General features: G+C 38.8%; 1 protein-coding gene and 1 pseudogene across 4 annotated transcripts in view; one reads left to right on the top strand and one right to left on the bottom strand.

Annotated features, from left to right (window-relative positions):
* Positions 1 to 9,568, top strand: part of LOC126940479 (prolyl 3-hydroxylase OGFOD1-like) — a 48,137-nt pseudogene extending 38,569 nt beyond the window's left edge. Inside the window, exons 3-4 of the transcript XR_007720760.1 lie at positions 3,177 to 5,487; positions 5,754 to 9,568. The product of XR_007720760.1 is annotated as a prolyl 3-hydroxylase OGFOD1-like (transcript). The remainder of the gene's footprint in view (positions 1 to 3,176; positions 5,488 to 5,753) is intronic.
* FNDC3A (fibronectin type III domain containing 3A) overlaps positions 7,583 to 22,090 on the bottom strand; it is a 232,182-nt gene continuing 217,674 nt past the window's right edge. For all 3 annotated transcript variants that reach the window (XM_050766259.1, XM_050766260.1, XM_050766261.1), the window contains 7 exons: positions 20,764 to 20,877; positions 19,882 to 20,031; positions 19,491 to 19,774; positions 19,182 to 19,394; positions 15,532 to 15,698; positions 13,926 to 14,053; positions 7,583 to 10,105 (listed from right to left, as the gene is read on the bottom strand). In XM_050766259.1, coding sequence (XP_050622216.1) covers positions 9,791 to 10,105; positions 13,926 to 14,053; positions 15,532 to 15,698; positions 19,182 to 19,394; positions 19,491 to 19,774; positions 19,882 to 20,031; positions 20,764 to 20,877 — 1,371 coding nt within the window. In that variant the 3' untranslated portion in view covers positions 7,583 to 9,790. The remainder of the gene's footprint in view (positions 10,106 to 13,925; positions 14,054 to 15,531; positions 15,699 to 19,181; positions 19,395 to 19,490; positions 19,775 to 19,881; positions 20,032 to 20,763; positions 20,878 to 22,090) is intronic.

The raw sequence follows: 22,090 nt of genomic DNA, 5'->3' as shown, positions 1-22,090 counted from the left end.
AGCTGAAGACAGAATACTGACATGGAGAGGTGGAGACCCAGTGGGCTTTTTGGATAACATTGCTGTGCTGAGGTTCAAACAACGTGGCCCATAGGACATATCTGAGCTCTTACGATGAGTTGGCATTCAATGTTTTAGGAAGGAATGGGACCAGATCTGTTTTCTACTTTGTGTTTCTGTAGACATTCACCAGCTTCCTGACTTCATAGTTCATCTAGTGAGAAGAAGTTCTCAGTAGACCAGGAGCATGGGCATCTCTCTTCTCTACTCTTGGAGTACCTCTCCGCCTGTAACTCATGTGGGGCAAGAGTGGGTCTAGGTTTGGCCCGGCTGTGGCCTGCATCCCCAGAGGCAAGATGTTGGTGTCATCAATAGGCTTTTGGCCCCGGGCTGGAGGCCTCACTGGTTGGCTTTTGATGAATATAGAGGGATGACCTGGATGAATATAAAGCTAATGCTTGCTGTTTGCAAGGCACTGTTCCAAGTCCTTTCATATCTGAATGCATTTCATCCTCCACAGCAATCTAAGGCAGCAGGTTCTTTTAGTATCTCTATGTTAGAGACGAGAAGAGCAAAGCACAAAGAAGTGACCCCAGGTCACTGGGACAGCCAGTAAGGGTGGTGCTGTCCACTTCCAGAGTCCATGGGCATAACCACTGCGCTGGGTAGCCTCTTGCTATATAGACCATGGCACCACCGGCTGCAGAGAATGCTAGGTTATGATCTGGAGTCTGCTAGGAAAGTGTCTTCCAGTTTGTATCTCAGAAACCAGATTTTATGGGCAAATTGAAGATCTGGAAAGTTGTGAGGAGCATTAAAATAGATCCATAACTTGTATAATAGCTTACTTATGGAAGCTTGTAAACACTCCACAGGCTTTACACTCTTCTCCCCACATAAGAGCAGGGCATGAAGTTTGTAGAGATGGGGTCTCCCTAGATTGTCCAGGATGCTCTTGAACTCCTGGTCTCAAGCGATCCACCCTCCTCTGCCTCCTAAAGTGCTGGGAATACAGGTGTGAGCCACCAAGCCTGGCCACTTCATAATGTTTTGAACCAACCTTTTACAATTGGGAAATTTCATGTAAAGTTCTGGATTGTTAGCATGATATCTTAGGCCTAGGCAGACCAAATTCTTTAGTAACTCCCAAGGACATCCATAAAATATTGCTGTAAACCAGACACATGCCGCAAGCTGAGAGGAGTGGTAACATCCAGGGAGGTGTGGGAGTTTGAGAAGGAAGCATTGTCTTGCAAAACTGGAAGCTGTGGCAGCTCTGAGCTCATGTTCCCCAAAGGCTGCCACCTGCAGCCTGTAGGCTGGTGCCACTCTGCAGGCACCCCACAGCTGTCACCACACACAAGGTATTTGTGGCTTCACACTCAGCCCCTTCCTCATTCACATGACCCACTGGGTCCTCTAGACCCCAGGCACCAGGAAATGGTATCTTTAGTAAAATGCAGAGATAGCAAAGCTGGCCCTGGAAGGGAGCCCCTGGCAGAGAAGTTCAAGGCCGGCTATTTCCCAGTCTCACCACATTGACGGGGGACTCAGTCTTTCCTAGGTTTTCTCTTAACATGGCAGGGACACGGCAGGGCAAATTCAGGCAAGACTTTTGTGGAGTGTGGGTTCCTATTACTCTGTGGCTGTTGCTTTAGCACTTTTCTTTTCCTTTTTTTTTTTTTTTTTTTTTTAAGACGGAGTCTCACTCTGTCGCCCAGGCTGGAGTGCAGTGGCACGATCTCAGCTCACTGCAACCTCTGTCTCCTAGGTTCACATCATTCTCCTGCCTCAGCCTCCCGAGTAGCTGGGACTACAGGCGCCCGCCACCACGCCCGGCTAATTTTTTGTACTTTTTTTTGTAGAGACGGGGTTTTACCGTGTTAGCCAGGATGGTCTCGATCTCCTGACCTCGTGATCTGCCCGCCTTGGCCTCCCAAAGTGCTGGATTACAGGCGTGAGCCACCGCGTCTGGCTCGCTTAACAGTTTTCTGTTAGTCCTAGTTTCTCCTGAGAGACAGACAGGCTCAGCGCAGCAACAATTTCCAAGGGGGATGGATGGTGGAGAGGGAACAAGTCCTTGGGAGGGTGGGAGGCAAGAGGTTATAGGCCTTATACTACTGGATATGAACATTCTTACTGTGCAGCTGCTGCCATTGGTAAACTGTGAAACTGAAAAGGTAATTTCTTCTTTAAGACCTCTGTGTCATCCTAGAAGGATTAAGAATGAGATAGAGCTGATAACTTTGGTCTGGGCAGGCCAAATTGTTTAATCGCTTTCAAGGACATCCGTAAAATATTCAGTTGTAAGCCAGGCACATGCCACGGGCTGAAAGGAGTGGTAGCATCCTGGGAGGTGTGAGGGTTTGAGAAAAAAGAGACAAGTTGGCCTGTGTCCTTAGCAAAATGAACTTATTGACTACGTCAGTTTTATGGACTTGATGCCCAGGATTCTCTAGTCTTATGTTACCTGTGTATCAGTTTATAAGTTTTATATTCCCTTCTTAAGCAATTCAGGTGAAATTCACATAAAATTAACCATTCTGAAGTGACAAACGTATTGGCATTTTGTGCCCTCAGTGTTGTGCAACCACTGCCTCTGTCTGGCTCCTGAGCATTTCCATCAACCCAGCACCCACTGAGCAGTTACTCCCCATTTCCTCCTCCCTCCAGCTCTGGCATCCACTAATCTGTCTCTATGGATTTACTCATTCTGGATATTTAATACACATGGAATTGTACAATACGTGACTTTCTGTGTCTGGCTTCCTTCATCATAGCGTGTTTTTGAGGTTGGTCCACATGGTAGCTATATTCATTTTTGAACATGTCAGCGTGTCTCAGTTGTGGTAAGTGGTAAAAATGGCATATTCATCCTTGGATGAGTATTTAAGATGGGCTAGTCTTAAGGACTGAGTGTGGGCTCAAAATGGTAGTGAAAGTATCAGGGGATGAAATTCAAGAGGAAAGAAATTAGGGTTTCTCATTTAGTCTGTTATGCTTGTACCAGATTCTTCTCATCTGATTTCTTTCTGTTCAATCCTTAGAGGGCTGTGGCTTGCTTTGCATATGATGAAGTGCTTAGCACAATGCCTAGCAAACAGATGGTACTCAATCAATAAATGCTATCATAAATGCACTATTAAAGTCAATTAATATTAATTTTGATTTCCTAGAGTTTATACATTTTGGGCCAGACAGCAGAGGATAGTGGTCAAGTGAGGGAGCACCAGACCAATCACCTGGATCAAACCCCAGCTTCATCATTGATTAGCCATGAGACCTGTGGCAGAGAGCTAGACTTCTCTGTGCTGCAGATAATGCTTACTAGAGCAATTAAGAGGACTGTATGAGATGCCCAAGGTAAAGAACTGAACACAGCGCTTAGGACACATTAAATGTTCGACAGATCCTAGACATAATGATTTGAACGGGTCACGTGGCTTCAAAATCTGTTCGGTTTTGAAACTGTTTTCTCTTGGCAAATTTCCTATAATTAGAAATGGCACAATCACCCTGTTTATGAGACAAAAAATAGTCATTACAGCATCTAAACATTTGAGGGCACCACTCTGGACACAGAATTTGATGACCACCTTATTGAAATCTTGGTTCTTTTGTTATTTTCTTTTTTCCTCCAAGTTTTTTCTCCCCCCTTAGGAGCATCAGAGAGAAACTGAGACATAAACAAAAGGGATACATATTCCCAAGGGCATATACTTACAAAATGTATATGAAAATAGAACATTTAAAAACTCTCTAAAAACAGGAGGCATCATCTTTTTTGATGATGGGAGTTAGGTTACAGAATCACTGCTTAAGTTTGGGGGAACTATTTTCTTTCTTTTTGTTTTTTTTGAGATGGAGTCTTGCTCTGTCACCCAGGCTGGAGTGCAGTGGCGTGATCTTGGCTCACTGCAACCTCCGCCTCCCTGGTTCAAATGATTCTCCTGCCTCAGCCTCCTGAGTAGCTGGAATTACAGGTGTGCACCACCATGCCCAGCTAATTTTTGTATTTTTAGTAGAGACAGGGTTTCACCGTGTTGGCCAGACTGGTCTGGAACTCCTGACCTCGTGATCTGCCCACCTCGGCCTTCCAAAGTGCTGGGATTACAGGCGTGAGCCACCGCACCTGGCCTATTTTCTTTTAAAGCCTGTTTACCTCCTTGAGCCACCATCCTGCAGAAATAATCTTATAATGGTGAGAAGCAAGGGATTTGTGTTGGAAAGCAACCCATGGAATGCTCAAACAGGATGCATAAGATTCTATACTCCTATTTCCAATCTACAGAAAAAAAAAGAGGTGACATGCAATCATACTGTCAATCAGTATTATACCCTACTTAAACCTGGACTCATGCTTAGCTGCTTCTGTGATGTTCCTATTTCCAGACTCTCCTTCCGCAGCCCAACATTTTAAACTCTTATCACGGTACTTGGAGTTGCGGCAATTAAGAGATGTACATGGATTTTAAAAGCACTGAGTCGAGTGTGGTGTGGCTCTGTATCTTGTGAGGAAATGAATGGGAAATGGCCAGTGGAGCCCGGCCCAACCCGGGTGGGAAAAAAGGGAAAGAAGGAGGTGATGGCAGAGTTTTCGAATGCTATCATGGAGGAAACCTTGAAAAAGCAGGTGGCTGAGGCCTGGAGCTGTGGGACACCATTCAGCCACGAAACCATTGTCAGGGACATGGACCCCTTTCTTCACTGCATGATCCCAAACTTCATCCAAAGCCGACTTCTTGGCAGGGCTTCAGAAGGAACTTATGAACTTGGATTTCCATGAAAACTCTAATGATTTATATAAGTTCCAGCAGTCTGATGATTTGAAGAAGAGGGCCTCACATCTCTGCTTTAAGGAAAATTCTGTTTGAAGATTTCTGGTCCTGGCTTTCTGGTATTTCTAAAATTTACTGGGAACCAACCACTGATGTGTCCTGTGCTAAATATGAATTCACCGATGCCCTGCTGTGTCATGATGATGAGCTAGAAGGGCGCTGGATCGCCTTTATCCTGTACCTGGTTCTTTCCTGGGACAGGCGCCTGGGGGGTACCCCGGACCTGTACAACACTGATGAACACTTTCAGCCGAAGCAGATTGTCAAGTCTCTTATCCCCTTATGGAACAAACTGGTTTTCTTTGAAGCATCTGCAGTGTCCTTTCACCAGGTGTCCGAAGTCCTGTCTGAAGTCACGTTTGTCTATCAGTGGCTGGTTTCATGGTCCTTCACTGACTAGGCCTCCCAACTACTTTGAACCCCCTCACACCTTGGAGCCCTCATACCCCACAAGATCATGAAATTTTGTATGATTGGATCAACCCTACTTATCTGGCCATGGATTACCAGTTCAAACTCAAGAAGAGTCTGAAGAAAGTTCTAAAATTTTCCTGAAGAAATTTCTTAAGCCTGAGAAATTTGCAAAGGTCTGTGAGGCCTTGGTGAATGGAGATGTAGAATAGAGCAGCTGAGGTCCCCCTAACAAAAGGTTTTCTTGTTTTTTTTTTTTTAATCTCAGCTCACTGCAAGCAGCATTTCCCGGGTTCAAGCGATTCTCCCATCTCAGCCTCCCGAGTAGCTGGGATTACAGGCACCTGCCATCACGCCCGGCTAATTTTTCTATTTTAGCAGAGACAAGGTTTCACCATATTGACCAGGCTGGTCTTGAACTACTGACCTCAGGTGACCCGCCTACCTTGGCCTTCCAAAGTACTAGGATTATAGGCGTGAGCCACCGTGCCCAGCCAACAAAAGGCTTTATGAGAAAGCTGAGGAGAGGAAGCTTCCCGATATATTGAAGGAGTGAATGAAGTTATTTTGCTCTGAGGCACTATTCTTGCTGCTCTCCAACTTCACAGGCCTGAAGCTTCACTTCCTGGCCCCTTCGGAAGATGAGATGGATGACAAAAAAGACGAAGCAGCAGCCTCTGCTGCTGATAGAACTGAGGAAGGGACTGGCCATAGCCCTCCTAAGTGAGAGAATAATCAGGCAGCCATGAGCATCAATGGCCAACAGAGCCACGACCAGACAGACCCAGAGTCAGAGGAAAATGAAACAAATAATGAATCAGGTGTTCCCACATGCCAAAGGGAACTGAGGCGTTGGAAGACTGGTCACCACACTTCTAATTTGTGACCATAGCAAGGCTGATTTTGCCCTAGACTTAATTCTCCACTGTGGCTGTGAAGGCTGGGAGCCAGAATATGGTGGTTTTACTTCTTACATTGCCAAAGATGAAGATGAAGAGCTGCTAACGGTGAATCCAGAGAGCAATTCTTTGGCATTGGTCTACAGAGATAGAGACTCTGAAATTTGTCAAGCATATTAACCGCTGAAGCCTGGAACAAAAGAAAACCTTCCCAAACACAACAGGTTTCTGGGACTTTTCATTTATCTATTATGAATGACAGCACTGGGCAAAGCTGAACAAAAACATGATCCTTCATCAATACTGGGAAGTCTGGAAGAGCTAAGCATGGAGTGAAGGAGAGCTACATGGTAGCTTGCCTGACAGTGTTCTTAAAACTGGTTGTCCTGGCCGGGCGCGGTGGCTCAAGCCTGTAATCCCAGCACTTTGGGAGGCCGAGACGGGCGGATCACAAGGTCAGGAGATTGAGACCATCCTGGCTAACATGGTGAAACCCCGTCTCTACTAAAAATACAAAAAAAAAAAAAACTAGCCGGGCGAGGTGGCAGGCGCCTGTAGTCCCAGCTACTCGGGAGGCTGAGGCAGGAGAATGGCGTAAACCCGGGAGGCGGAGCTTGCAGTGAGCTGAGATCCGGCCACTGCACTCCAGCCTGGGCGACAGAGCGAGACTCCGTCTCAAAAAAACAAAACAAAACAAAACAAAACAAAAAAAAACTGGTTGTCCTTTAATAGGACTCATAATGATTGTCCTCAACCTAGACGTTGAGCTTGAAGCTATGTACTTATCTTTTGATTAAAAAAAAAAAAAGTTGGCTTTATTTTAAACATTGAGTTCTCCTCTTTCCATACTGGCTTCTTCAGTGAATTTTTCAAGGATTTTTTTTTTTTTATGGTGGTAAAATATTTATAACATAAAATTTACTAGCTCACCCATTAAAAAAGGAAAAAAAAAAAAAAAAGCACTGAGTGTCCGTCCCCAGAAGGAAGTCCTTGGGATGGAAATTTTAATGGGGGATGAGTGAGAGAATGTTGGATTTTCTGGTGGAAGGCAGACCCAGCAGTGCCACTAACAGGAAGGTTCTGGGCCTCTGGTAGTGGGCGAAAGAAGGTACTGGAAAATAGGGATGTGGGAAAGGCAAGGAGAGGTTACGGATCTTCTTCCCACTGGGAAGTTTACCTTAGACTCACTGTATTCTTTATATACAGAAAGGAAGTAAGATATTTCATGAGTTGGACAAAATCAAGTCACTAGGATAAAACTTCTAATTTCATTCTTTACTGGGCTTTATATAATAAATATACATCCTCTCATGTTGATGATTTGTATACTGTTGGGAAAAATGTTTAAGCTCATTGGAAGAGGGGAGACCATAACATTTCATTTTCTTAAACAGGCAGCAAATAATGAGTATATATGAATACAATAAACATATCTCAAAAAGAATGATACAACTTTTATTTTCCATGGATTTTAAAGATACTTTTGCTACATAGTTTAGGTATTTTTATGAGCTTTTTTTCATTTGTATGAAGTTCATTCAGCCTTATACAATTTTAAGGTGATATGTTTGGTAGTGTATCTATAATCTTTAAAAAGTTTAGAGTTTTTGGAATGTACAGTATATGAGGTAAAATCAAGATTACATTAAAAATTGTTTTCTCTTCTGCACTAATTTTGCAGTGAGGCTCAAATGGCAAGTATACTATTAAATGACATTTACTATCAAAAATAGGAGGTTCATTTGAATTACTATGAAAAACATAAGCCACTGTAACTTGACACAGTGGCACATTTTACCATTTTAGACATTCAACTATATATAAATCTCTGGGCTATTACACTCAGACTCATTTGTACTGCCAAATGTGGCACTTTAAAGAAGTTTCTAGAAAACAATCGCAATCACTGTTGTTTTGGGGGAAGGTTATCACCCTATACATAAGAGATTAAATTTAAATAAAATGTAAACATACAGTATATTATAGTGACAGGTCATTCTTACCACTTAGAAAGGCCAAGTTTATCCATTTCTTTTTTGAACAAGGGTTAATGTTTTTCTACAGCACAGATCATTTGACATAAAACTGTTACAATACATGCCCATTCTATTATAAAAGAAATTCTTCAGAGATCTTCAAAGCACAAAACATACGTTCTTTTTTCAAAGACTGACAGAAGTGCTTAATCACTAAAATGCCAACCTCAGCAACTAAAAATTAGTGATTTGCTATCCTAAAATTCAAATAATAAATTAAAAAAGCTAGTTACAGGTGTTTTACGGATAACAGATGTGCTAAAACAGGAATTGTAGATAGTTTCATTATAAACTGTATTATTACTGGCAGTCATTGACATCTAGGCAAGATGTACAATGTGATACTTGACAAAATTCAGTCTGATCATCCAATAACTCACAAATGCAAGCTCACAAAACATTAATGAATTATGCAATTGCAAAGTGCTCTAATGCAACATTAACCACATGCAATCAACAATTTGGAACAGTATCCAAACAGACATTATACATTAAACGTTTAGTTTTCAAGAAAGAAAGCAGCTTGAAGTTTACTGGTGCAAATTAATTTTGTCTTCAGATTTGGTGCCCCAAACAAAAAGGTTAGGTTTGATTATGAATTCTGATGGTGGTGGCAGCAGTTATGGGAGAAGCAGCAAAAACTTTTGGGAGTTCTTCAAAATTAGCCTATACCCGACAGAGTGAGTGTATGTGTGTAATACATATTTCTACACTTGTTATGTGTATATGTGTACACTTGTTATATGCCATATATGTACATGTATACCCTTATACACGTACATATAGTTCAAAGGTTCACAAAATAGAAGCCAAATAGGTTTGAAATTCAATTTACTTTTATGATTACTTTCTAAAAAGTATTTAAAAGCACTCAGTTCTTTTCCATGTTCTCAAGACCCGAAGAGGTACTTTTTGAGTAAACATCAAAATATTTTTAGGCCAAGTAAACTGTCTGTGCTTTCTTTAAGTACTTATCTGTGAATTCATGAAAATATATTTATAATGAAGAACTCCACATTTATCAAAGAAGCTTTACTTCATGCATACTCTTTCATCCAGTTTTTGTTTCTAAGCCCCTCCAGTTACTCATCATAATCCCACTTACCAAATAATTAAGACAAATGAGGAGGTAGAAATATAGCACTAGATTGCTTTCACAGCATCAGACTTTAACATTTTATATAGCATGTTAGTGTAAATTCTATTCATTCTGATTTTTCACTTGGTAATAATCTTTAAAACAAAAAGATCAGGTTATCACTGTTACACTCATGCCGATTGGTCAAAATATCCATTCTAAATTGTTGCCTCTTAGAAAGTTTTTCTATAAGAAGGCATGTTAAAAAAAAAAAAAAAAAAAAGAGAGAGGGAAAGAAAAAAAGAAGACCCACCCTAACAAAAAACCAAAATTGATATTTTTGTGGCTTGCATTCTAATAAAGTGCCAGCCTCTACCTAACAATATAAGCACTGAAAATGGCAAAAATGATGTGCTATAGTCTCAATGCCAGTGCTAAATGCCACTGTTTTTTATAAAAGCAATACAGAAATAATTTTAGTACATGACAAAATAAAATGTAATAGAGTTAAAAAATAAAGTTATATTTTCACTTGATTACAAAGTACTGAATGATAAAGGCAATCAAAATGGAAAAGAAAGCAAACAGCACAAGGATGACGGCAGCACACTGCTCGTCACTCAGTGCCCGTCGGGTCCTTGTGCTTTCCACAGTGTCTCTGTTGGTGCTGGCTGGTGGTTCAGTCCTCTGAGAGATGAAGAGCACTGTGGTGCTGTAGGGACCTACGAGATCCTGGTGTCCCAGAGAGTCTTGGCACTGGCGAATGGCACATACACGGAAGCGATATTCACAGTTCAGCTGAAGGCTGGAATACCGGAAGGAAGAGTCGGGACCTTTGTAAATCTGTTAATAAATTATTGGAAGGAAGAATTACGTGTGAAGGCTGGACAGAAAATGTGTTAAAACTGGCTAGTGTGAGAATTGTTTTTGATGTGAAAGCCAGTGAATGCCATTGATTTTATCTTTTAAATGACATGTTAAAAATACCTATCCATTAAAGTACTTATCTGTTTGTTGCATAGAGGCAAGAGAAATTTCAAAAGCGAGGATGTGAGATCTACCTTTATACGGTTCACAGATGAGTTAAGGAGTGCAGATGTGCCCCAGGGCAGCTAGAGAACAAGCAAAATCAGTCCTCAAGCATTTTCCTGCTTTTCTCAAATGTAAGAAGTCATTTTTTAATGAAATAATTCCATCAAAGAAGGGATAGTGTCTACTTTTGCTTCCCCCATTATGTCTTTATATAACTGATAAACTTCCATACAATTTCAAACATATCTGTTGAATGAAATGGCAAATGAATAAGGGGAGCTTTCTATAGGTGCCTATGGCAAATCACTGTATAAACTCCAGAGAGGGGAGATCACTTAGAATCAGAGAATAGGACCTCCTCTGCCATGCCTTACAAGGGAAATAAAAAGAATGAAATTCCACAGATTTTCAGGGGAGTGTGCTAGTAATTAACCCATTTATGCCAGAGGTTGCAATTTTTTTTTTTTTTTTTTGGTGAAAAATCAGACCTTGGCAATAACCTTATCAGTTGGATATAAATAACTACCACAAGCTTAGTGTTCCAATAATGGAACACTAGGCATAAATGGGTTAAGAAGATATATACTAGAACTGTTCACCCCTGGCATCCAAGGTCTGCTCCACCACTTCACACTCCAGATGTGATTTGAGACCAACTACCACAAGCATACTAGTAGTTAACATGTATGACAGTTATGAGGATGAAATGAACTAATGCTTGTTAAAGTACTTAGTGCAGTGCTCAGCATGCAGTCACTGCTCAATCTGTAGGAGCTATCATTTCCAATAATGAGCAACCTCCGCCCCGCCACTCATTCTGTAATTGGGAAAAAGGCTCATAGGGTTAAATGACTTGTCAGTTGAGTTTCTCCAGCTAGTTGGTGGGCTACAAGTCAGATGAACCAACGCGTGGGGGCTTTCAAGTACTTTTAGCTGCCTCAATTGTACCTGTTATAAATCTAATTTTTTTACATATGGCTTTGCTCTCAAAGTAAAGTAAGATCTCTGTCTCATTTTTCTATCTCCAGAATCCAGCATATAGCAGGTACTTAATAAAAGGCCATTAAATTAGTGAATTATTGGCAATAAATAAAAATGTGGATGCTGACAACAATATATAAAGGAACTTATTGAAAGAAGCTTTTAAGAGAAATCTGAAAGAAAATGGTGACTATGCATTAGTTCTAAGGATGCATAATGTTTCAGGGAGTAGAATGTAGAAATGATCCATGTTTGGGAGATGGTACAGGTTGGGTATTCCTTATATGAAATGCTTGGAACCAGAAGCATTTCAATTTTTTTGATTTGGAATAGTTGCATATTTCCTAGTTGAGCATTCCAAACCTAAAAATCTGAAATTGGAAATGCTCCAGTGAGCATTTCCTTTGAGTGTCATGTCGATCCTCAAAAAGTTTCAGATTTTGGGTGGAACATTTTGAATTTTGGACTTTATTTGGGATGCTTCAACCTATAAAAGGATTCACTTAAAACAGAATGTTGTATGAGAAAGTAGTGTAAAATTGTATACATACACTGAAGTAAATTTAGTAAAAATTAAAAATATGTATTTGTCTTATGGATATAATGGATGATTTTTGTCTTTATATTTTCCATGTGTCTTCATATACCATTCCATGAACCTGGCAGTATTAGGTTAAGAAAGAAAAACCTCAACAAATGGCATGAGGGTGATAAATGAAGAGATCTGGTACAGACAGGAAGAATACATTAATTACACTAGTTGGAAATTTAGGTTAATTTAAAAGGGACCACTGTAGGTGTGTGACATTAAAACAGTGTTTATGGAATCCTAATCATGAGGCTGTGTGAAGGACTGAAGGGAGCTGAGTAGGACAGGGATTCTTGATCTATATGTAAAAGTGATGAGGCCCTGATGTAGTTTTATGGATTTAGAAACTTCTGATTAAGAGTTGATAGGAAAAAAAAATTCATCTAAGAATTTATAGCTTAGAGACCAAGATGATATTGGTGTCCATGACACTGATGAAGTAAAGATGTTGGAGAGGAGATATTGGGAGGGAAGATGATGGGATCAAGTATTCAATTTTGTATTTCAGATGTGGGAAGACATCTAAGCAGGAAGAGACATAGTTGGCTGTAGATACAGGACCGAAGAAAACAGATTAACTTGCTCAAGCTAATTTCAGATGGTTTATACACCCAAGAAAAGTCATTCAAACAAGCCTCAAGCTTATCCATAAACTACTCAAATGTGGAGTCCCTATTTCCTTTAAACGTGTAATATAATTATAGTTTCTTTAATATTAATTTTGCTTCCTCCTTAGAAGGAAACCTACTTATCTGTAAATTACATTTCAAATCTAATTATCATGTCAATTTGCAGATGGTTTAATAAAGAAAAACAATTGCATGCCAGATTTAATCTGACTCTTTGGATCTTTTGTAATTTCAATTAAGATATTACACAGAGTAGTTACAACAGCACAATACTGGAATAAAACAAATGAATAATCTTTTTTTTTTTAGTGGAAGAGGAAAATATAAGACACAATGAAAACAACCCAGCTTAAAAGCCCTCAAAATTAAGAAGGTTACAGCAAAAACGGAAAATCAGATGAAATGTATAGCTATTTAATTAGTCTTTGGAGTGGTATAAAAGCTCATTCTTTATAAAAGTTGTAACAAACATTGGCAACTCTCCACTCTATCTGACTGCTATTCTTGCTTTACCAGAAAGCTATCTTTGAAACCTCTTGGCTAGGAAGGTGACACTTCCTCTAGGATTCCATTATAACTTCATGCCTAATGTCATATTTATGGCACTGCATTATGACTATTATTAATACTATTATTGTAAAAGCCTCCTTATTAGTCTTTCTAGTTCTGCCCTTGTCCTACTGTAGTTTTGACACTATAGTCAAAACAACCTTGTGTCTGATCACATGAATACCCTTGTCAAAATCCTCTAGTGTCTTCTCATTTCACGTGGAGTAAAAGCCACAGTATGGCCTATTACGCCCTACATCACTCCATACCACCTATAGGCCCCTTAGGATTAACTACCCGACCTTATCCACTCTTCCCTTTGCTCTCTCTATCCCAGTCATACTGACTCCTTTATGTTCATCAGATTTAATAGGCATGTTCCTGCCTCAGCACATCTTCTTGGAACACTCTTTTCCCCATAGTCATCTCCTTTGGGCCATGCTGAAATGTCAGCTGAGTGCCCCAAATGAAATAAGACTCAGTGCCCTCCCCCTCCACTACTCCCTATTTCTTTTATCCAATATTGTTTTTTCTCCATTGCACTTATATCTAACAATATACTGGCATGTTCATTTGCTTATAGTGTCTTCTTTTCCACCAGAATATAAGTAAGCTCCATGGAGGCAAGGGACTTTTTGTTCAGTGCTGTATCCTGAGTGCCTGGCACAGAGTTCAATGAATACTTATCAGATAAATAAATAATCTGTTCAAGTGTAGTTCATACTGAAAAGATTTGGAATCTTGAGATCTCTGGAATATAATATATACTGAATACATGTTTATGAATTAGAAAGGTAAAGGTGGCCAAATCTTACATTGAAAATACATAAAAATTAAAAAAAGGTAAACATATGCATCCACAAATTAATATCTTGGTACATACCTGTTTGAATTCTGAATCTTTTCCTAACATAACTTGAAGACTGTAAATAACTGGATCACCTTTCATTGGTTGTAAACACTCCCATGTAATTTCACAAATGTGATCATTTACTTTCTCTATTTTGGGTGCTGTAGGAAACAAATATAAATAAAATCTGTTCCACTTGATTTTTAATTTGGTACATTATGCAGACACTTGTTTTAATAAAAATCAACAAATATTTAAAATCCACTTATAAACTTGAAATAAGTATCAGTGAATTTTTGAAATTTGCATCCAAAGAGGTTAAAATCAGCACTCTTGTATTCTAAGATATGAGATCTCACTCTGTCACCCAGAGTGGAGACAGTGGTGCAATCATAGCTCACTGCAGCCTCAGCCTCCTGTGCAGCTACATATACAGGCACATGCTACCATCCCCAGCTAATTCAAAATTTCTTTTGTAGAGAGGCAGGTCTCACTATGCTGCCCAGGCTGGTCTCAATACTCTTGGCCTTAAGTGAGCCTCCCCCTGCAGTCTCCCAAAGCACTGGGCTTACAGGTGTGAGCCACTGTGCTCTGCTTATAGTCAGCACTCTTCTTAAAGCTAAGAGACACTGAACTTGATGAGCAAACAGAAAAAGGACTCAGTGAAACTCTCAATATTATTAGAAAGACTATTCAAGAAGAGTTCTCCTTCTTCTGTTTAAGTACATGATCCAGGATATGGTTCTAGAAGTCTCTGTGATTAGTCTTCAGAGCAATTAACTGTAAGACTTTTCAGCTAAAAATAGAGTGCAGCCCTTGCCAGAGTCACTTTAAAATAAGAACCCCTCTAAAAGTAAAAGATAAATGTATATACAAATGTGTGTAAATATGTGTACATGTGTGTGTAAAATTGACTGAAAAACCCACATTAATGAAGAATTTGTTTTGCGTAACAGATGACCAGGCTTTCCTTCTGAAATCTAAATGAATGTAATATCAACAAGTCAAAATGTTTAAACAATCAGAGTTTATAATTTTTTTTCTTTAAGCCAATGGCCTACCTATTCCATTTAGTATTTTTATGTTACATTATTAAAAACATCAGTGACAAAAGCCAGTACTTGTCTGAATATGAACGTGCCAGATAAAACAGCTTTTATTATTGAGTGGAACCCTCAGTAGAGTTGGGCTTGCCTATATGATTTTGTATAACCGGTGGACATATACTGGATGCTAAATTTTAATATTAGTAAACAAAGCATTTAGGAAAATACATTAAAAAGTAATTATTGGCCCGGCACAGTGGCTCACGCCTGTAATCCCAGCACTTTGGGAGGCCGAGGCAGGCAGATCATGAGGTGAGATTGAGACCATCCTGGCTAAGACGATGAAACCCCATCTCTACTAAAAATACAAAAAAATTAGCCGGGCATGGTGGCTCACGCCTGTAGTCGCAGCTACTCGGGAGGCTGAGGCAGGCGAATATCGTGAACCCGGGAGGCGGAGGTTGCAGTGAGTCAAGATCGTGCCACTGCACTCCAGCCTGGGAGACAGAGTGAGACTCCATCTCAAAAAAAAAAAAAAAAAAAAAAAAAGTAATTTATTATAAAAGAAAATAACTTCAGGATGTATAACTTACCTTTCAAGGCAGGTGGGACAGATTTTGGAGTAGTGAAAATATATTCTTGGGAGAGGGGACCTTCCCCAGCTTCATTACAAGCTTGAATACAGAATTTATAGGATGTTGACTCATTAAGTCTTTGTACTTTGTATGTATGACATGGTCCTCTGTATAGGGATACAAACCTAAAATGGAAATAACTATTAGATAAACCTTATACTACCTTATGAAAATGTTTTACAAAATAGTATAAACACACTTATTTAGGAACATTATTTAGGAGTGATAAGTTACACCAAAAGTTTGATGCCAGGAACTCTTTGTCACTTAAAATAAATCTGTTTTTCATCAGATGAAGAGAAATAGGATATTTGGTAAATTTCCCAATTTGACATGATTTACTGAAAGTCTGTTACTAAATTTCATATCCAACCATAACTGTTTCGTCTCAGGCTTCCAGTTTAGCTTTGTTTCTGAATACTATTTTGTTAATGTACATTTTAAAAGATGCTCAGAGCATCACAATTTTCATTACGAATTATTTCTAACTAAAGTCATATTAATAAAACTTGTCAAGTATGGCATAGAGAGCTAAGCTATGAGATTAAGTTTCTATTTTAATCTTCCTTGTCTTTATCTGAAAAAAAGAGAATTCTCAATTCCCAGGCAGATTTTTAGTTGCCTTGGTGATGTTTCTCTAGAGATTTACAAAAGCAGTATGACAATATATAATTTCCAATACATCATCCACTTGAACTGTTCAATGAAGTTGAATATCATATATATTTCTCCTAATATGTTACTATAAGTTGAATGCATCCCAATATTTTTGATTGGATGTTTCTAAAACTCTGGGAAATTAGAAAATGAATAATGAATGCTTATTCAATGCTAACAGTCTGAAAATTGTAGTCAAGTTAAAAATAAAGAAATATTTAATGACAGGAAGAAACAGTACTTCCAATAAGCAGTAATTGGATAAGCCTTGCCTTTTCAATCTCTAAATTTTTTTTTAATGACAGGAAAAAAAATAGTGGTAATACCACTGTTTAAAAAAGCTGAACAATGACAAAATCTGGATCAGGGAACAGCTAAAGTATCATTATGATACCATCCTCACAGCAAGTATATGTAGTTGTGAAAATCAAAGCAAATGAAAGTCATCAAAGATATGAAATTGATTTATTAAATGTGTGCATTAAAATTAACAGTATCATAAAAGGTTTTATTTATTTTCCACAACCAAAGGCCATGAGCCATATTCATACCCCATAACAAGTCTCTAGATGCAGCTGAATATTAAGTTGGAAGTTCTATAATAGAATAGAATTTATATTTAATAGAATCTTTATTCTATTATATTTCAACCAAACACTAATTAGACCTGTTTCCAGTAAGCCTTCTTGCACTACCCCAAATGTATGCTAGAAAGGGGAGGAAAAAAATTTAAACAGTTAATTTGCCCAGTAATAATAACATATATTAAAAATAAATGGCTATACCAAAAACTTCTATAAGGCAAATAATCTGTTTGTAGCGATAAGGCTACAAAGATTACATAAAATTCTGCCAAGAACAAAGGCTAACATTCATCGATACATAGATTTTAGGAAATGATCAATAGTGTTTGTTCTGTGTAATGTTCTTACTGTTGATATACTAGTATACAAAATTATTCCATGTTATTTTAAATGTATAAGTATTTCTGATAGAGAGTACTTATGTACAAGCATCATGAACATTCCATTGTTGAATATCTGGCTAAGATACAAACAACACAAAAAAGTAAATCTTTTTTTTTTTTTTGAGACGCAGTCTCACTCTGTTGCCCAGGCTCTGGAGTGCAATGGCACAATCTCGGCTCACTGCAAGTTCCACCTCCCGGGTTCACGCCATTCTCCTGCCTCAGCCTCCCGAGTAGCTGGGACAACAGGCGCCCACCACCATGCCCGGCTAATTGTTTTATATTTTTAGTAGAGATGGGGTTTCACTGTGTTAGCCAGGATGGTCTCGATCTCTTGACCTCGTGATTCACCCGCATTGGCCTCCGAAAGTGCTGGGATTATAGGTGTGAGCCACTGTGCCCGGCCAAAAAAGTTAATCTTGGGAAAAACTGTTACTAGTATTCTGAGTCCATCAGATATGGAAATTGTTTCTAATATATTCAGTGAAAAGCAGAAAAGCAAAATTCAAAATTCTTAAAATATTAAAGGATTAACAGCTGTGGGAGGATGTGGCATTGCTTATATGGAATATAATGTGAATAAATAGCCCTAGTTGGCATTAGAATGACTGTTACAAATATTCAGAGTTAACACTGTAATTCAAACACATGATTTAGTGCGGCAGTATATGGCACATTATATAGGAAATAGTACAACAGGTACATGAAGATGTAAAAGAGGCACAGAAAGAATCTGAATGAGACAGAGATTAGCAAAGGGACTAGATAATCACAGAATCTAACTGAGATCACACAGTGAAAAACTGAACTGTACTCATTTAGTGTGCAGGCCCTGTTGTCAGGGGTGTGGAAAAGACTGAAACATAATCTCTGCCCTCAAGGATCTCAGAGGCCAGAAACAATCATAACAATTTACTATAAAATTGTTTTGGGGCCAGGTGTGGTGGCTTACATGTGTAATCCCAGCACTTTGGGAGGTCGAAGCAGGTGGATCATGAGGCCAGGAGATGGAGACCATCCTGGCCAACATGATGAAACTCTGTCTCTACTAAAAATACAAAAACTTAGCCGGGCATGGTTGGTGCGCACCTGTAGTCCCAGCTACTTGGGAGGCTGAGGCAGGAGAACTGTTTGAACCTGGGAGGTGGAGACTGCAGTGAGCCCAGATTGCGCCATTGCACTCCAGCCTGGCAACAGAGTGAGACTCCGTCTCAAAAAAAAAAAAAATTGTTCTGGTCAGGCATGATGGCTCACGACTGTAATCTCAGCACTTTGCGAGGCTGAGGCAGGAGGACCACTTGAGCCCAGGAGTTCAAGACCAGCGTGAGCAACATGATGAAACCCCATCTCTACTAAAAATACAAAAATTAGCTAGGTGTAGTGGCCCACGCCTGTGGTCATAACTACTTGGGAGGCTGAGGTGGGAAGATGGCTTGAGCCCTGGTGGCAGAGGTTGCAGTGAGCCAAGATAGTGCCACTGCCCTCCAGCCTGGGTGATAGAGCGAGACCTTGTCTTTAAAAAAAAAAAAAATTGTGTCCTGCTAGAAATAAACATTGAAGAATTTATTTTGTATCCAAGATTAGGTGTCTTTTATCATCATGAAAACAGTAAACGGATTAGAGAAAACAACGAAAGAGTAGCCCATTTATTTTTTTTCTCTTGGTATTCCACTCACAAATTATAAACAGGAAATCTACATTGTGTTTTCAAATGTTTTAAAAACAACACACTTTTGTATGACAATCTTGACTTCATTTTTGAAAACTTACTTCATTAAAAAAATTTTTTTTTAGAGACAAGGTCTCACTATCTTGCCCAGGCTGGTCTTGCACTCATGGGATCAAGCAATTTGCCTGCCTCAGCCTCCCAAAGTGCTGACATTACAGGTGTGAGTCAGCACACCTGGCCTACTTCTAACAGTTACAGAAATTTATATACTTAAGACCTAAGAATCTATATAAAGAAGCAATTAAAAAAACCTACCGTCCATTCTTATCCTCCATCTGAAGGTGGTACTGAATAGAATCGGCTGACAATGTCTTTGGAGTTCCTTCTCCCCATTTCAGCTTAAGGTTCTGGTGGCTAAAGGCAACACATTCCAGACGAGGTGGATCAGGAGGGAGAGGCTTAGTTTTTAATTTTATCATATGGCTGAAAGGACCAGCTCCAAGGCTATTCAAGGCTTGAATTCGTATTCTAAGTGCCACATAAGAAAAAAAGTTTGGTTATGATTGTTTTATTTAAAGTGTCTCTCTGGTCTAGGCAAAAATCAACATAATATTTAGAGTATACCTGTATGTTGTATCTGGTTGCAAATTGTTGATAATATAGCTTGTAACCTTTCCCACTGTTAGGGATTGTTTATCTCCAAAGTCTATGCTGTAGGAAAGGATTTCCGAACCATGATCACAAGGCTTTTCCCAGCTTATTGCAAGGCATGTAGAAGGTGAATAATGGGGATTTTCTATCTCATCATCACTTATTTCTTGAAGACAGGTCACAATGCCAGGAACTGATGGTGGAGTCACACAGGCTACTACTTCACTGAAAGGGCCTGCACCCACAACACTGAGAGCCTACAAATTAACAGAGCCTCCGAGTTAACCAAGTCATAACCATGAAAATGCCAATGAAATATAAAACTCTGGATAGAGTTAAGTGATAAAGTACTGATCATCTTTACCTGGACCCTGCAATAATAGGTAGTTGCTGGTGAAAGTCCTTTTATTTCATAATTGAGACCAGGCCCACAGTAACATATCTGCATACTTCCTTCAACTCCTCCCCACTCCAATCGATATTCAGTGACATCTGTTCCATTACTCAAAGGAACCTTTAAATTAAGAAAAGGATAAAGGTCTTAGTTTTGATGTTGATTAAATAGCTTTTGACCAAAAATGTTCTTTACCTGACCACATGTAAAACTAGATTGCTTCTGAATTTCTTTAAAACTTTTAAGCACAATCAAAACCGTTCAATTTTACATTTTTTATTCATTAAGATTATCTGAATTTAAGATTGGTCAAATATATAACTGTTTTGAATTAGAAGTAGAAATATGACTAAGTCACTTTAGAAAGTGTTTTAAGGTACATATACTTCAAATAATTCTATTAATATGAAATGTTAAAACCATACAGACATTTTGTTAAATTTCAAAGGGAACTGAAAATATAATAATTATCATCACTGATTATTACTATCCACAATAAGTACACTGGAGATGTGTACTGGTTAAATATAAGAGAAACAGAATTTACTAATTCCTATGTATGTCTGTTCTGAACAGTAAACTTACCAGTGGCTGAAATATCTCAGTACTGAGACAAAGCCTTTCATAAAAATACAAAAAACATAATGAACAGGAATCTAAATATCTGTAATGCAAATATACCTCACTCAAATTCTTCAAAGAGGAAAAAGAAGTCACTGTTTCTCATGTGAATTAAACTAGGACTTGCTCTGTATAATACAGGAGGTAAAAATGAACAGTATCTTTATTCTTTTATATAAACTATTCTAATCACTTAAGAAAGTAGATATAAGTCAATAGAAATTACAATACCTCCCAATTCACTTGTGCACAAGTTGCAGATTTGCATGTCACTTGAGGGGGCTTGCACTGATCTGGTGGCCCAGGGGCTGTAGTAATATCACATTTTTCTGAAAATGGTCCAAACTAGAAAAACAAATGTAACTAGTGTTTTTATTTTTCACCCTTAAACGCCCACTGATTGCACAGAACTGCATATTTAAAGATTCATTAATAAAGTCTTTTCCCTGTGTTTCAAGATTAATTTGGTCATAATTCTGTAAGTATTCACATAAACTAAAAAGACTTAAAAATCATGAGAGTAAAGGTGTGAGAAATTTTAAAGTTTCATTTACTTATACTTTCTTCTGCCCCTTATTTCTTCAGGAACTGGTTTTTGTAAGAAGGGCAGGACATTAGGGAATTAGGTGGGTGGAATAATTCAGAAGAAATATAAGGAGTGAAGAAATTGATACTAACTAAAGGTATGGGAGATGATAGGTGTAAATTATGATTTTAAAATTTTTAATACTTCACGAATCTTTCTTAGGCATTATATTCCATATCAAATTTTACCAACATACTGTTCCATACATTTATATTTATTTTGTACCATAATTTGATTTTTCTGTTCCATGCTAAAAAGCTCACTTTCTCATAATTACTTTTAACATACATTACCTGGAATATAAAACATTTTATTCAGTATTGGCAAATTCCTTCCCTGACACATAGGAGAACAATTACAGAAATTTATAGTCATCAATTTTTTAAAGCTCATTAGCAAAAGAAAAGCCCCAATACACTGGTATTTTCACTTAACAGTGGCACATCATTATAATGATCAGAAGTAAACCTACCTGTTACTGCACTGTATCAGGCAGTTTTGCCAAATGCCCATCTTTAAGAGCTAGGTCAACTTCTTTTTTTTTTTTTTTTGAGACAAGGTCTGGCTCTGTCACCCAGACTGCAGGAGTGCAGTGGTGCAAACATGGCTCCCTGCACCCTCGACTTCCTGGGCTCAAGCCATCCTTCCACCTCAGCCTCCCAAGTAGCTGGGACTACAGGTGTGCACCACCATGCTGGGTTATTTTCTATTTTTTACAGAGACAGGGTTTTACCATGCTGCCCAGGCTGGTCTCAGACTCCTGGGCACAAGTGGTCCTCCTGTCTGAGGGAGGGCTGCTTGAGCCAAAGTGCTGGGATTACAGGCATGAGCCACTGGGCCCAGCCAACTACAAAAACCTAAGAAACTCAACTTCTCAGAAAATTCTATGAAAACATTCAGTTGTTAACAAAGATTTAATATGAAAATTATTCCAAGTTATTTAAATTATATTTAATTTAGGAAAAAAACATG

This window comes from Macaca thibetana, chromosome 17 (genome assembly GCF_024542745.1).
Source record: "Macaca thibetana thibetana isolate TM-01 chromosome 17, ASM2454274v1, whole genome shotgun sequence".
Taxonomy (NCBI): Eukaryota; Metazoa; Chordata; class Mammalia; order Primates; family Cercopithecidae; genus Macaca; species Macaca thibetana.
This window is presented reverse-complemented; position numbering and strand designations above follow the sequence as displayed.